Source organism: Camelus dromedarius, chromosome 14 (assembly GCF_036321535.1).
Source record: "Camelus dromedarius isolate mCamDro1 chromosome 14, mCamDro1.pat, whole genome shotgun sequence".
Lineage (NCBI taxonomy): Eukaryota > Metazoa > Chordata > Mammalia > Artiodactyla > Camelidae > Camelus > Camelus dromedarius.
Window position 1 is genome coordinate 21,683,464 of NC_087449.1, and position 16,176 is coordinate 21,699,639.

The following is a 16,176-nucleotide window of genomic DNA, read 5'->3' on the forward strand; positions in this document are numbered from 1 at the left end:
GGATATGTAGCAATGCCAAAAAAGAGGGAGGTGTAATGTTCAGCTGTCAGAATGGGTCATTTCCCTGGAAAAGGGAGTTCTGTTAAAAAAGCCTAATTCAGCAGTAATTGAAAGTCAACAGAGTCAGAATCAAAATGCTACCCATTCTCTTTGCAGTACAAATTTGCAGATTCTGCAGACCTTATTAAAGAAAAATACACAGCAGAATGGCTTTAGACATGAGATCAGAAATCCCTAATAATCAAACAGGATGCATGACAGTAGCTAAGAGGCACTGATGCAAATCTTTCCTGTCAGGGTCATGTGTTATACACCAGCAATGTGAAAACAGGGGATAATAGATAAAGTATTAACTTGGGAAGATAACGGTACTGTTTGCAGAAGGCCAGCTCTTTCAGAGATGTGAAGATTCTCTTTCCCCCATTTATCTTTAAGAAATAACTTAGCAAAGCAACAATCAAATTATTTCCAAGCTTATTCTCATGGGTCAAATCACTATAGAGTTACTCTGCAACCATATCTCTCACAAACCACCTAAGAGGAAACCTTTTGCTCAAAGCTCTGTTATTGGAAGAACTGAAAGAATACCGTGTCAGGGGGGGCCAATGGAGCTGTCCCTAAGGTTTGGGTGATTGGAACCCCCCACCCCCTCCCCTTCCAAAGTCTTGGCAGAGATGGAAGTGGGTAAGTAGATAAGGAGTGACCTGAAGTCTATATAAATTCAATTAGCCCATAATAACCTTTTGTCTTTGATGGGTATTTGCATTCATTTTTCAAACAACACCTTCCTGCTTATTTTTTGCACTTTAAAGAACGTCCTTCGTTCTTATTTTAAATGGATTTGTTTTCCTGTGACTTAACCCCGTTTCAAACTCACATAAGAATGCTCCTGACGGGTTGCAGAGATTAATACTGAAAAATCTCAGTTATGGACCAGGTTTCCCAATGAATGTCTTACCTAAGAAAGTATTTGAGATGTATTCAGACACCTGGTTCCCTGATCGGCTCATTTCTGAGAGATGTGTCAGCTCCCGGTTCAGCATTCTTTTGAACTGTTTGTGAAGAACAAAAATGTATTAACTACCTAAAGAGCAGCAAAAATTACGACTTTATACATTTCCAACTTTACTGTCTAAGAACCAAGAGACTGAGCAGATACCATTCGATAAATGATACGTTTCTACAAAATACAATACTCCCCCAATGTGAAATTGTTCCAATGTCACCTTAGAAAAAAAGGTTTTCTTAAGATTTCTTGGAATTAACATCTGACTTCTTTTGAAGATGCAAACATAGAAAAAGGAATTTTAATTGAGGTCAAGATAATTTCACTTGAAAATGTAACTATATTTAAAGTACATTTACCAGAAATTAACTCTAAAATATAATGTGAGCTAATCATCTACACAGTAAAACGCGATTAAATGTGAAAAGTTTAAGGGAAAACAAAAGAAAAGAAGAAGCATCTGTTAAAAATAGAGTTGCATAAAATGAACAGGATTAAAATACAGCACAGTCTATTTAAATACAATGTAATAGAACATGACCTTATTTCACAATAAGCAGCCTCAGTGGGCTAAGTGATAAAACAATTAAGTCATTACAGAGGTTTTCTATTTCACAGAAAACATACAGATGTTTCACATTCTATCAAAGACACATAACAGCATCAAATTAACCCACCTTGATGTAACCCCAAGATACAGATAACAAATAGTTTGCCTCGGGCATTTTGGAATATGCTCCTTGCCACAATCCACAAATCCCTTTGAAAGAATTCACAGTTCTGAGAGAGCAGTCCCTACTCCCGAAAGGACCGGGAAAGCCTTGCAGATTCAGTGGTAAAATAATAAAAATTTAGGAAAGACAAAGCCTCCAAAACTTAGGGAATCTCCTAATCCAGACAAAACCCATCTTCACACTCCATTCTTGCAAGAAGCCTGTGCTCCCTGCTTCTTTCCTGGCAGAGAGAGTAAAATGCAATCGGGAATTGCACGAAGGAGCAAGAGCCTGTCCAAATGTATTCAGCTGGCCGGTTTGCAGCACTTATGAATTATGAATAGTCCTGATGGCCGGAGGGGTTTCCACTCTCTGTTAGTCCTGCTCAGCTGAACTCTTGCAAGGAAGGAGCAATTCTTTCCTTAGGGGTTGCCAGACTGGGAAACACAGCCATCTTTTAAAAAGGAGAAGATTAAAATGGAGGAAGCCCTATGAATATTTAAGGCACTCCGAAGTCGGTACCCTCCCCCCTTTCATCTAGGTGTTCTTAACCCTCTCTCCACTGCCGAGACCAGGGCTCTGCGGAGGCAGCCTCCGCACGGAGCTCAGCCACTCTACGGGTTTCAAAGTGATGGTGTCTTTGATTAATTGACTTTTTGAACATTAAAAAAAAAAGGAAAAAGTTAAAACTGTGGCTGTTTTCAAACTAGGCTTTCAGTACACACGAATACATTTTTAAGCTAGCTTTTGGGACGATTTTGTCACCTCAACGGAGTGCCGGTGCACAGAGTCTTCTTTCACAGTGAAATGAATGGGTAAAGAATTAACGGATTTCATTTAAAAAGTATTTCTTATGCAGAATGCAATTTCCTGCCCTTCATCAGCTCATTAATATGCACATTAGATTGCATCTGACAAATGAATTAAACACATTTAACCTTTCCATCGAGGATCTGGAGTGTGTTTTCTAATACAAGCTATCGTTTGCTGCATGAATGGAGAATTATTCGGGGTTATGAATGACTGCTGTTTTGGTATTTCACTGTTACATCTTCTAATCCATGTTAGAAATACCTAAGAGTTAAATTAATTTTTACTTTGCTTTAGCAATCTGGAGCACGCTGAGGAAGCCTTTCCTTTCCTGTAGTCTCTTCCCTCTCTCTCTCACACACCATACCCCTTTTCAGCTTTAGAAACATCACATGCAAGAAGAAAGTCTAAGACTAGAGCCCTGCAGTGGGACTCCCTACCCAGGATCATCCCACTGCCTTCCTTCTCCCTCCTCTGTTACCCGACCCCTGGACTCCGAGGAGTTCCTGTACAGCATGTTAAAAAAATAGCAAAGCACCATGGCAACAAGCCCCCGCACGCAATTGGCTCTCTTTCCTGTGAGGCATTCCCCTTTCAAATGAGTGTCCTGCGCAGACAATGGCTTCACTTCAAGCATCCAGGCTCCCTTCATGCCACTGCCTGTGCCCAGGAGACCAGGCCTCTTGAGGTGAAGCCTGTGCACGTCAGTAGTGCCACCCCCTGGCTTGCTGCTCTCTGTGTTGTCCTCAAAGAGGCACAATCACCCTCTTTCTGGGGAACCCTGCTTGTGTGTGTGTGTGTCTTCCCATGATACAGTATGTTAGTAACAGTCACCAGAAACCTCTGAATTAATCATCTCAGCTAGTATGCTTTACTTACTGAACCTCTCTGCAATTTGAACTCCAGGTGAATTGCGTAACTTCTAAGTTATTTATTTTTTAAGACATAACTGCTCAGTCCTAATAGCCTCTCATTTTCCGTTCTCAAATGACAGGCACTTATACTAAAGACTTAGAATAGCTGAAAAAGGCAGGTTTCTATGCTCTGATTGATCTGCTGAATTTTGGCAAAGAAGCACACTTTACTTGGAGCATTGCAAAAAATATCTTGTAAAAAGCATAGAGACGGATGATTTCTTTAATTACGTCTCTGCACTAGATTTCGCCAAATGTGGCATTCAAGCAGTCACCTTCATTTTGGTTCCGCTGGTTTTTTTTGAAATGCTTAGGAAGATTTTGGAGTCCATCAGGCTTGTACTAGTTTGAATTTTATCTCATATATTTGATACATATATACTGAACACCTAAAATGTGCTAGGCAAAGCATTGAGGATATAGCAGTTTAAAAAAACCCAAACAAACAAAAAACGTTTTTCATTGCTTTTAACCAGCTTTCATCCTAGTAGAAACAGACGTATTAGGGCATGGTAGTTAACCACAACAGTTAACCGTCTGGAGAGGGTGGGGCCAACTCTTTATTAGCCACATTGGCCCCTCAGCTCAAAATACAGGACCGGTATGTATACAATCATAAAAGACTCAGAGAGGAACGACCTTCCTTCTCACTTTCTTACTGTCACCTCCCATGGCCACAGGACCCTGTTGGTACACATTGTCAATCAGTCCCAACATGGGAGAAGGGAGGTGGCTCTAAACTATAGGGCTGAGAATAAACCAAACTCCATCTTTTCTGCATAGTTCACAGCAGGGCCGGTGTACTCCTGTAAGTAATGAATGGGGGGAAAACCACCCCCCTCCTTCTCCCGCCTAAATTAGTTTTCCTCTGACCCTTTTGCGAAGGGCGTGACAGGGCCACCAAAAACCAAAGTCATCTTAATGCAACCATAAAACACACAACACGATGAAGTACGCAAATGGAGGTCACTCAGTGTGAGAAACTGACCCAGTCCTTTAAATGTTGCTTAGCAACAAACTTTGGTTTTCCTCCTCCGCAAGGGAGGGTGCAACCACACTGACTAAGGCAATCATTGCTCTCATCAAAAAGCACGTATGAAGGGCCCACTTATAGTGGGCTCTGTACAAACTAAGGAAGGCAGACATGGCCTTCGAGGAGAAGACAGTGGGTATCTTTTACATTCTAGTAATGCAGAGTCCAATTAGTAAGATTAGTACTGGCCTATGTGATGAGACACATCAAAGAATGGAGTAGCTATGACTCGTGTTTGAGGTTAAGTCTGGGGAGAGAGTTGGGAGCTTGGCTTAGTGGGGTTTTCGATGTCTGATTCCCATGTGGGAGTTGTTTCTTTTGAGCCAGAGGCAGCCACAATGGAGCAGACGAATCTAGAATTTCAGTCTCAGCTCTTGATAACAGATAACAGTCTGGTGAAGTCACCTTAGCTCTCACATATAAAATGAGAGCCATGCATGATTTTGGGATCTCAGCCTCTCAGCCCACACCTGTCAAGATTCTATGACATATTCTGTGGCAGCCTCCTACAGTCTGGACACATTATTTACCAGCAACCAAAATTTCCCAGAAGACAAAACTCTCTTAACACTACTGAGAAAAACAACCCAAATCGGAAATGCTTCAGTCCCTAAGAGTAAGTCATCAACAAAGGAAGACAAGTATTTATCATCCTTCCAGCTTTATATTCTAAGACCCTTGGAGTCTCTCTGTCTACTCATCAAGCTGGGTGTTCAGTCCAGATAAGAATATAAAACAGCTCCTGAGGGAAACTGTGGCCCAAGGAGTTACAGGATAGAAAGGGAATAGACAGCATTTACTTTATCAAATGCTGGAGAGAAATCCACAAACAGGAGCACGCTATTTCAAAGGTAAATGCGTCTCTACAACCCAAGGCACACAGATCCTATTTTTCTGTTAAGAATCTGTCTTCACAAGAAAACCCTGTTAGAGCTTACCCAGAAATAATGTCCCCAGGGGAAATGGCCAAAGCCCCTTTTCAACACAGACAAGCAAGGTTTGTGAATGAACTCTTAGTAATACAAATTCCTCCAATGCTTCCTTAAGCTTAAGCCCAACACTAGGTTCGCAAACACTGCCAGCAGTTGCAGTTACTTTTGTGAAAAGGGAAAAAGACACCATTCTCTGTTCAAATGATTTGATATTGTTTGCCTGGAATGTATCTTCTCTATAAAATCATATGTGATTTTTTTTTTGAATAGGCTACCTTTAATAGTGGGAAGTTATTTAAAAATCTATAGAATAGCAAAAGCTGAAATTCAGGTACACTTGACAGAAACATTACGTTTTATGGCTGCAATTTTTCTTTAGCATCAATGCTACAGACGGGGACTATTTTCTTCTGAGCCAGTTTCTTCTGACGTGATAGAACACTTCATCGTTTTTCTATATTTCTCATCAGAGGACTAGTTGGAGCTCGGTGCAAAGAGTCACAGGCAAGCTAGAAAAGGAGTTCTTCGTCAAATGAATCACACAGGAGGGCTGGACTAGAATGATGTCAGAAATTCATCCCGGTTCTAAAACTTGGTGATTCTATGGTTCTAAGAATAAAACCACGCAGAAGAAGAATATAAGGGGCTAGGGTCAAGCAAGCACACGAAAGAGCTACTTTTAAGAGTAATCTGGGTTGTGAGTGGGTGACCTGGAAATTACTTACAAGTGAATCTTTAGTGATCAAAATATTCTTCAGCCTATGGAAGACTACATAAAGCAGGCACTTTCCTCTCATTGATGATAACCTTATGATGAAGTCAGTAGTGAAAACCGTGTGGATAAAAAAAAAAAAAGGTGTCCTGGAGAGGAAGAGAGCCCCAGTAGTCACCCTTGTGGGTGGCCGTCTGCGCAGGAGCCCATCCGTGAGACAGGCGCCTTATTGTGTGAGATCTTCCTGTTTTTGCAGAATGAAACAACTACCGAAGTCATTAAAGTCACAATGACTTTATTAGGGGCTAAATTTTGACTCATATTTTACACTTTGTTAGTCATAACTTAAGAAGAATTCCTGGGCATCAGGAGAGTGAAGGGGCTGAAAAGTCTTCCTGAAAGCACAGAACGCTAGTGGTGGTAGAAGGCAGTTGAAATTGCCGTGGCCCAATGTAGTTAGAAATGGAAGTTAAGGAGAGCTCGTCTCTGTCCCCGTCCTGGCACTGACCAGCTGTGCGGTCTTGGGTGAGTTAAATTCACTTCCTGATGCCCAGTTTCTGTAGCTGTCACATGGCTAATTTCTCAGGTTCCTTCTGATTTTAGAAATTTGCTTCTTCCATAGCCCTAATTCTACATGAGAAGTAATGAAGATTCAAAGAAGTGAAGGACTCGAATTCCTAAACACCTCCAATTTCCTTTGAAAAATCTCATTTCAACGACAGCAACGATAACAACAGGAATCTACCGTCCTTTCTCTAAAACCCTTTGCCAAACTCCCGAGTCTCACAGTTCTTAACGTTTCAGATTATCTGACAACATGCATCTCAGTTCTTGCCTCCTTTGTCTTTCCCTATGAACTCCATCGTTCGTTTGAAATTCAGTGTCCAATTTCTTTAATGACATGTTTGTCTTTCTTGAGAGGCAAATGCAATTGAACTGAGTGAATTGGTAACGGGGTTAAGGAAGGAACAGCAATGCCACTGCCCATTAGTATCTACTTAACTAGAGACCACACAGTCCCAGGACGGGCCAGTCTAGCAGACAGGTTCTGTCGTGTTCACATCTGGAGCTCCAGGGAATATGATCATTCTAACTGTCCATGTGCCAAGTCAGAAAGAAACCCATCTAAAGACATTAGAGTGGAGTGATTCTCTTCTTAATCGTCCAGTGATGTAATAATCCATAATAAATATGAATGGAAAAACAAGCATAAATATCTCCACCATAATTCCGTGACAAATATTGGCATTTATGATGAAGCTAAAATAGGGCAAATTCCCCTTGCTGGTTAGAGAATAAGTATCTGCTCAAGTGACATTTTAAAAGTCAAGGCAGGGACTTTAGTCCCCACGGGTGCTTTCACACAGAGAACTAAAAAAACAATCAGAAGAATTTGAATATAAGTTTGAATGGAACTACTCTACAACTTGAGACTAGGTCTTGAACAGCTCTCAAAATTATTCATTGTTTTTTCTTACCTATCTATCTAGACTCTTTACTGCTGTCTGTTTTTCTCAGAATTTCTGAAAACTTTTCAAGAGAAGATATGGCATACATTATTGGGATGCTAAAAAAAAATGACTTTTCCTAGACCCAAAATAATCCCCATAAAAATATTTAAGAGAAATTTCTCATGACCTAACGTTCCCCTAACTCTGAGAGTTGCTGCAGTGACACCATTAAAAAGACAAAAGACACTGTAACTATTTATACCCAAAGACTTATATGTTCACTATGCATTTTTTTGTCTAAGTATAGTTGATTTACAATGTTTCAGGTGTACAGCAAAATGATTCAGTTATATATACGTACGTACATATTCTTTTCCAGATTCTTTTCCCTTGTTGGTTACTACAAGATATTGAATATAGGTCCCTGTGCTATACAGTGAGTCCTTGTTCTTTATCTATTTTATATACAGTAGTGTGTATCTATTAAGCCCAAATTCCTAAATTCACTGTACATTTTTAACTATATATACACATATGTATATATATATATAAACCATGGTTTATAAATACCATGTGTGAACATATATGTTTTCATATATGTAGAGTTGCTAGATTTAGTAAATAAAAATTTGGGACACCAGTTAAATTTAAATTTCAGATAACCAACAAATGTTTCTTTTTATTACAAATATATCCTACATATTCCATCTCTCAAATATCCCTTAAAGAGATTAGATATCAGAGTCATACATTCAACACGTGTCAGGTTTCGAGGTATTGCATATTTTTGGATAATTTAAAATATTCAAACCTGTTCTTTTTGACAGAAGTCTTTCCTTCTGGTGAGAAACATGATAAGATCTGTAACTGCTCCATTTTACGTACTTCACAATTTCATTTTATGTACTTGACCTTTCTCTTTTAATTTGGTTGTGAACAGTGATAGTTAAAAAAAAAAAAGGTATTTTGGCAGATTTAGGGTGCTGGCCTGATAATTAAAATAGCAGAGGCTTTTTTTCTAAGAGGACAAAAATCATTGTAGCAACTGAGAAAAATTGAGGACTCAGGGTACACTATTTACTTACTCTTGTTGTTTTTCCACGTAAGCCTTCTACAACTTTTTCGTATGTCCTGGCGAATATTTAACCTCAAGTTTCTAAAGCCAGTTCTAAGGCCATGGGACGGTAATGTGATTCCATGACAACTTTCTTTTGAACTGTTTCTCGCCAGAGGTTCTACAACTTGTTATATTTTTTAAATTAGATAGATCAGACCCATGAACCACCTAGTCTTGTGCCCTCTCCCGGCTAGCCAAAAACAAGACCTATGCTTCAAGGCCTTCCTATTTAACTTAAAAACCATACTGCAGAACAGGGAAATCACCCCACAAACATTCTACTTTCTTTTCATAATCCCATAAGTATTGGTCATAATTTTCTTTAAGAACTAATTTTCACTTTTATCCTATAACAGCTCCTGGGTTGTTAAAAGTCCTGCACTAAATATTGCCTTATTAAAATTTCCAATATTTTTGCAGCCATAAAAATCTACCATAACTTATTTTTGAGATTACTATAACACCCCATTAAACACAACATGTGGCATATATTGTGTTTAATATTAACTATATTGATTTCAGCTAGCAGCATTCACATACCCCTTGAAAGAAAAGACAATGGGATGCTTCAGAACCTGCCGTGGGAATCACTGCCACAGGATTAGCAGGGTCCCAGGGCTGGGACAGCCCCCTGGTCTGGAAATTTTCAAGATCAGCTCTAGGGACTATCAAATAAATGAACAAATGAAAAATCCTGGGCTATACAGAAATATCATTTTCTTCCCTGAATGAATATATATAGTATCTGTCTTGGTATTTTGGTAATCTCCATGCTAGATTATGTACTTCCAAATTGAGAAGAATCAGCCACAGGTTAGAGGTTTGGACATATTTTTAAACCATAAAGGATGAATACAGTAATCTTTTGTTATTTTATCCTGAAAAAAATAGTTATACTTGTTTTGCATTTTTTTCCTATTATTAGCTACCATAATTTCGAAGAGATGGATAGATGCTTTGCACAACAATGCACCCCAAGATGTATATATTTGTTGGGTTCATGAAAGGCTTGTAAAAGTCGTTTCAGAGTTGGATGCATAGGTCACACATGAAATAGAGGGGGTTCTGATTACAGGTTGGCCATACCAGGGGAGTCTGGCAGCATAAAGAAGACTCTAACAGCAGACCCCTCGTCGTAATAGCATGACATAGGATCAGCTGAGAATCCAACTGGGTCTGGAAATAAAATCCCATGTTGTAACTTAGACTGAGAAACTTGGCAAGTTGTTGAGTTTCTTGGAAACTAAGTTCTTCCATTTTAAAATAGGAAGGTGAGAAACAATATATGTACAGTGGCTGGCAAGGAGGATTTGTAGTTAAAATAGTTTTGTCTCTGAGTTTTAAATGAATCAGGGCTCAGGGTAACTTTTTTGCTTGTTTTGCATCTGGGTGGAGGTTTCAGTTGACTCTTCGGCACCTAAACTCTTCTTTTCATTGTTGACAGTAGCTTATATAATTAACTGCAGAGTTCCCATGACATGCTGCTGCAGGTGGGATGCAGTGCCATGTCATATAGATTACATGACACATGAGTTGCTCATGGAAGTTCTGGCTCGCTGGTTGACATTTAGATTATTCACCAGTCTAAGGAGCGTAAACCAGAATTGCCAGAAAGATAGATGAAGCCTGTCAGATGAATCCATAACTCAAAATGACCTTGTGTTAAAGTCATACCTTTAAAAAGTTGATTTGGAGATGTCCAGCTGTTTCAAATCTATCCTTTCGTGACTTAGCTCATTGCCTTAGATTAAGAGATTTTAGATTCTTCATGTATTAGCCAGAAGCCATGAATGGCCACAGAATGCCTGATACAGGGATAACTGCACTGAGTACACAGTTGCACAGAGCTCCTCAGTTCAGGTCAATCCAGCAGCACATCTGAATTAATTGAATATGTGGCTGGTGGAGGGATGAGAGAAATACCAGCAATATGTCAGGAACAAAAAAAATACAACCAAACAAGGGCATAATGACTAAGCTGCTATGCTCCAGACACAATAGAGATGGAACATGGCTGAGTTTTAGACACAATGTGTGTTCATAACTATGCTCCCAGCTGAGTGTGCAGTAGCTATGATCAGTCTCTTGGGAGCTTAGATTTTTGTCCAAGAAAAAGGTAAGCCGAATATCCCAATGTCAAACCAAACAATATAAATGTGCTTCATATTTCTGCTCACAAGGAAAGAGCATTTGTCCCCAAGATTTTGTTCTCTGTTATCTGATTGAACTTGGGAGAAGACTCGGGAGTAAGATTTTGCTGCTTCTGAGTATATGAAGAGTCACTGTGAACCAGATGGGGATTTCTCATTCAAGCTAACAATGAGGAAAACTAGAATTAGTCATGGGAAGCACCTCCCGGCAGCACGGTACAGTGCAACAGGAAACAGGATTCCTGGGTCCTAACAGGTTTGCCACTAACAATACAGTTGGCTCTCAATAAATTAGATTAACTTTCTGAGCCTTCACGTAATTGATCTAACGAATATTTATTTGAATGCCTCCCATGTGCCTCGAGCTATTCTAAATGCTGGAACTACAATAATGAACAAGGTAGACACAATTCATGCCACCAATAACCTTAGAGTCTAAGGGAGGAGATGAGTGAAAACCAAGTTCTACACACACACACACACACACCCCCACACACAAATCACAAATTGATAGTAAATTGTAAAACAAATAAGCTACTGAGTTAGGATAATTAGAGAAGGCCCCTCCAAGGAGACAACATCTAAGCTGAGGTCTGAAAAACAGTAAGGAGGTTTGGTTGAGCTCTGGCTTTAAAATTCTATGATTATATGTTTTGTTAGCAAATCATATAAGAATATAATAAATTACCCTATGGGTTTCCCTTTCATTTTTATTTTTAAATCATTTGACTTTGAAGCAAACAGAACGAATTTGCTTCTAAGCATCACTATTTAGTGGCCGAAGGGCTTGGACAAATCAGCTATTTCTCGTGCACTGAGGTTTCACGTTGAAAATGGAGATATAGTAATACATTTCTGTCGGTGAGCATCGGACGAGATAACATAGCTGAGAGTGCTGCGTAAGCAGAAAAGGGCTCTTCAGGTATGTTTCCTTACCATGCTTCCTTGGATCTGGCAACACAAAAATAACAAACAGCTATACACTTAAAGAGAGTGGCCCTTTATGTAATGCTCCATCCTGGTACCGCTGGGAGCTTAGAGAGCAAATAAACTGTAAGTGAAGAAATGGGCCTTAAAAATCTCTACACTGCCCCATAATTAATGTTCCCTCAGGCAGAACCAGAGTTCTTGGGAAAATGCAGCCCTGGATCATGTAGTTAAATTTGAAAAGCAATGTTCAAAAAAGAAAAATCTCTCCTGAATGATTCTTTAAGACTAGCTCCTCCTCCTTTATTACCTTTATGGAAAAAAGCTCATTTTTCACCCATCTTAACCCAGTATATTTATCTTACTTAAAACAAAAAGAGAGAATCCATCCTTGCCTGGGGGTTTATGTTTTTATCTGTCTACTTTTGGCAAGGTTCTCCTATTTTAGGATTTATTCAGGACCCCGAAGAGTCTTTCTTGAAAAGCAATTTATGATCTTTCTCAGTTTGAAAATTTTACTATGCCGGACATACAACACAGCATTCAACAGTGACCTTAGCTTTATATTTTCAACACACAAAAGAAGAATATTAGTAAAAAAAAAAAAAAAAAGTATTTTTAAGTAATGCGAGCAAAATAAAATGAGTTCTCTGAAATTAACTTGTACTGATTTAAAAATACTTCAAAAATAATACCAGTAAATCTTGAGGTATTATCTGGGAAGGTCCAGTGCAATTGGTAAGATAGATGCAAATAAATGTTGTGCAATTAGATCCTGAGTGTGTTAAAATGCAGCAGGGAAAAATTCAGTGTCAGCTCATCCTGTTAAGAAGACAAATAATGTACTGGACCTAGCCAAGAAAAACATACCATCATGTTTATTGCATCAATAAACGTGGATCTCGCTTAATCATTCTGACTCAAATACAGAATGAAGGCAGCAGGATCAATCACAATGGACAGGGGCTGAGGCAGGGGTGGCACTGTGCCCTTTCATCTTGGTGGATGGTTAGCATTTGGCTGGTTAAACCGACCCTCCTAGGCTACCTGGAGCAGGAGTTGGAGTCCATTTCATTAGTCACCTGTCAGAAGGTCCCTAGCTTTTCACAATCAAATAGGTGTGCAAAAGGATACTGGAAATGCACACTACTACTAGAGAGTCTAAGAATGTTCCATGAATTTAAAGTTTTTGAAAATGTAAAAAAGTTTCCATCTTTAATATCATGCTGTGCCCACCAGTGAGGTCATTACCTGTCCTAGCATTGCTGAAAACCAGGATAAGCTATCAAAACTCCCCATGTCAATAGATTTCCTAAGTAAAACTGCACAAAGCTTTTCCAAATAAAATAAACCCCAAATCAACTATAAACCCCAAATCAACTATCACCAACTGACAAAAGCCTTCATTTGCCTTTTACTCCCCTCCTGATAAACAGAAATAGAGCTACGTCTCCTTGACAATTTTTAGCCCCACTACTGTAAACAAGCATGGAGTTTCAATACTTCAAAACAGAATTTCAGGACTCAGGAGCTTGCAGTCTGGAGCAGACACAAATAAAGCCCCAGATAATGAAAATGTTAGCTGTAATATTAACCAATAAGAGAACTAAAATAGTCGTCTATGAAAATCAGATCCAAGTCAGAGTAACCAAGGCAAGGTTTCAAAAGAAGAAAATCAAGAAGTCCAGCACACCAGGGGTATGTTCAGAGTGCAGGATCTGATGATGTATTTGAGCCAAAGGGAAGTTCTCTAGGCAATAAAATACCAAGAGAGGCATAAAACCTACATTACTTCATTCTTAAATTATCATAAAACTCTTCCTTCTAGTCTTAAGCTGTGTTTTCTATAGATCTTCTGATATCAAGGGTGGAGAGGAAGTTGGAAGTCCGCTTTGGGCAATCAACAGGAACCACTAAAATTTTAGTCTGTTTCTTTTAACTGTGTTCTTTTCTTATACCTAAATGATTATCCTGGCTATTAAATAATCTCTCCCCACCACCCCCAGTGGAATCTCCTTTTATATATTTTAGCTTTTAAATTCAAGTCTTCTATATCTTATTACAATGGCCCCCAAACTTAGCTTTCTTATCCACCCAAGAGTTAGAAATTTTCTTCTCATTTCTTAGAATATATGCTAAGAAATTTTCTCTCGCTTTGTCCTACTTAATAAAATAAATAATGATTAGAAATGGGTAAATACCAAAAGAGGTACAGTTAGACTGTCAAGTCTATTTAGTTATGGAATAATTTCCCTTAATATACATTATCCAGTAGTTACTGACTGAGGATATGTTTCAAGACCCTCAGTGGATACTGGAACCCAAGACAGTACCAAACTCTGTATATACTATGTTTTTTGCTATACATTCATACCTCAGATAAACTTTTTAATTTACAAATTAGGCACAGTAAGAAATTAACAAAAATAACTAATAATAAAATAGATTGATAATAACAACATACTGTAATAAAAGTTATGTGAATGCGGTCTCTCCTCTCAAAATATCTTGTACAAATTTAATGCCTTTTTCACCTCAATTAAGCACGTATCACACACTGTGGCCATAACTTTTGCAACTTGAGATGTGACAGCAAAACTGGCACAAATTTGTGTTTTCTGTTTCACTATTTCATGGACAGAAAATTCGTTCTTAGCATAGATCTTAGCGACCTCAGCATACAATGTTTTTCTTTTCTTATTAAGTCGAGAACTTTCACCTTCTCACCTCAAGGAAGCACTTTACGACTTTGCTTTGGCATACCCCGAACTGCCAACAACACTTGTGCTTTGGGGCCATTATTACGTGAAATAAGGGTCATTTGAACACAAGCACTGCAATGCCAGGACAGCTGATCTGATAAACGAACTGGCTACTAAATGAGTAATGGGTGGGACACGCTGGACAAAGGAGTCAATCACGTGCCTCCCTGCCAGGTGAAGCAGGAGGGTGTGTGATTTCACCACACTACCCAGAACAGCATGCAATTTAAAACTTATAAATTGTTTATTTCTGGAATTTTCCATTTAATATTTTTGAACTGCAGTTGACCACGGATTACTGAAACGGTGGAAAATGAAACTGTAGATAAGGGGGGGCCTGCTATAAACAAGATGATCAATTCTCCCCAAACCATTTCCCCTTTATTCTTTCCTGCATCTTTTCATTTTAAGTAATTAGATTAATAGTTCAGAATTCATCAGTGTTTTACAGCAAAATATTTGCAGCATCTGCTTAGCTCTGACATCTACAAACACTAAAACTCATCTAAAGCTACCTAAACACACCAAAATGTGTCTCTATTTGCTATAAATGAGGTTTATTTGATTTAAAATGTTTATAAGGCATTAATTATATCGATTTTGTTTCTAAATATGTAGCTGCCAACATTGTTGAACCCAACTGCACCAAGATGTTGGTGACACAGCTCAAGAACCAAAAAATCATATTTGAGCTGTGAGAGCCTTGTATAATCTGGGCCACTGGACAGAAACATGCTGGGATGCAGAGATAGGGTCAACCTGAGATCACTGTCTTCTTTTCAGCTCCCTAAACTAATGGCTCTGCTAAGTAGCAGAGAGAATTGAAAAAATGACTTTTTTTTCATCAGCTGATAAAACTCTCCAATTTATCATCTTCAGTTTCAGAGAGAGGAAAAGAAGAAATAGAAGTTGAGGGCAGCTATACTAATCACAGGGTTTTTACTACCTAAACTTTGGCATTGGGATCAAGGAGAGAGCAAATAAGTATCGAAAGCCTTAAAAACGCTGCCCTTTAATCTATTAATTCCATTGGTGGGACTCTAACCTAAGAAAAGAACGAAGAAAGAGGATATGATGTTGACTGGAAAAGGTGGAAATAAATTATCTGTAGGGTCTCATTTCAATTCCTTAAGAATGAAAATGTTAATCTGGGTTCCTTTGTACAATGAGATTTTTTTTCTGATAATATGTGTCTGTACATATATAATATATTTAACTATATATATGTGTAAATTCAAAAATTGAAAGAGCAAAAAGCAAAGAGAAGAAAAACGAAGCAACCCATGCCATGGGCATGTAAAGTAATTCACTCCAACTATTTTCCCCTAGATTTTGATCACAGAATTTTCAGGAATACTGAATTAGTTCTCTTTACTTGAAATGATTAAGACATGGATAGTTTTTACTCAAAAAAGGTAATGAGAAGAACAAACAGAAGGTTAAAAAAACTACTGGGAGTATGAGATTTGCAAATACTAACTACTATATGTAAAATAGATAAACAATGAGTTTCCTCTGTATAGCACAGGGAACTATATTCAATGTCTTGTAGTAACATATAATGACAAAGAACAGGAAAAGGAATATATGTATGTACATGTATGAATACAATATTATGCTATACATCAGAAATGGACACAACATTATAA

General features: G+C 38.5%; 1 protein-coding gene across 5 annotated transcripts in view; it reads right to left on the minus strand.

Annotated features, from left to right (window-relative positions):
• The window catches only part of PDE4B (phosphodiesterase 4B), a 377,558-nt gene that overhangs the window by 16,865 nt on the left and 344,517 nt on the right, over positions 1-16,176 (minus strand). For all 5 annotated transcript variants that reach the window (XM_031465322.2, XM_031465321.2, XM_031465323.2 and 2 more), the window contains one exon: positions 959-1,052. In XM_031465322.2, the coding sequence (XP_031321182.1) occupies positions 959-1,052 (94 nt within the window). The remainder of the gene's footprint in view (positions 1-958; positions 1,053-16,176) is intronic.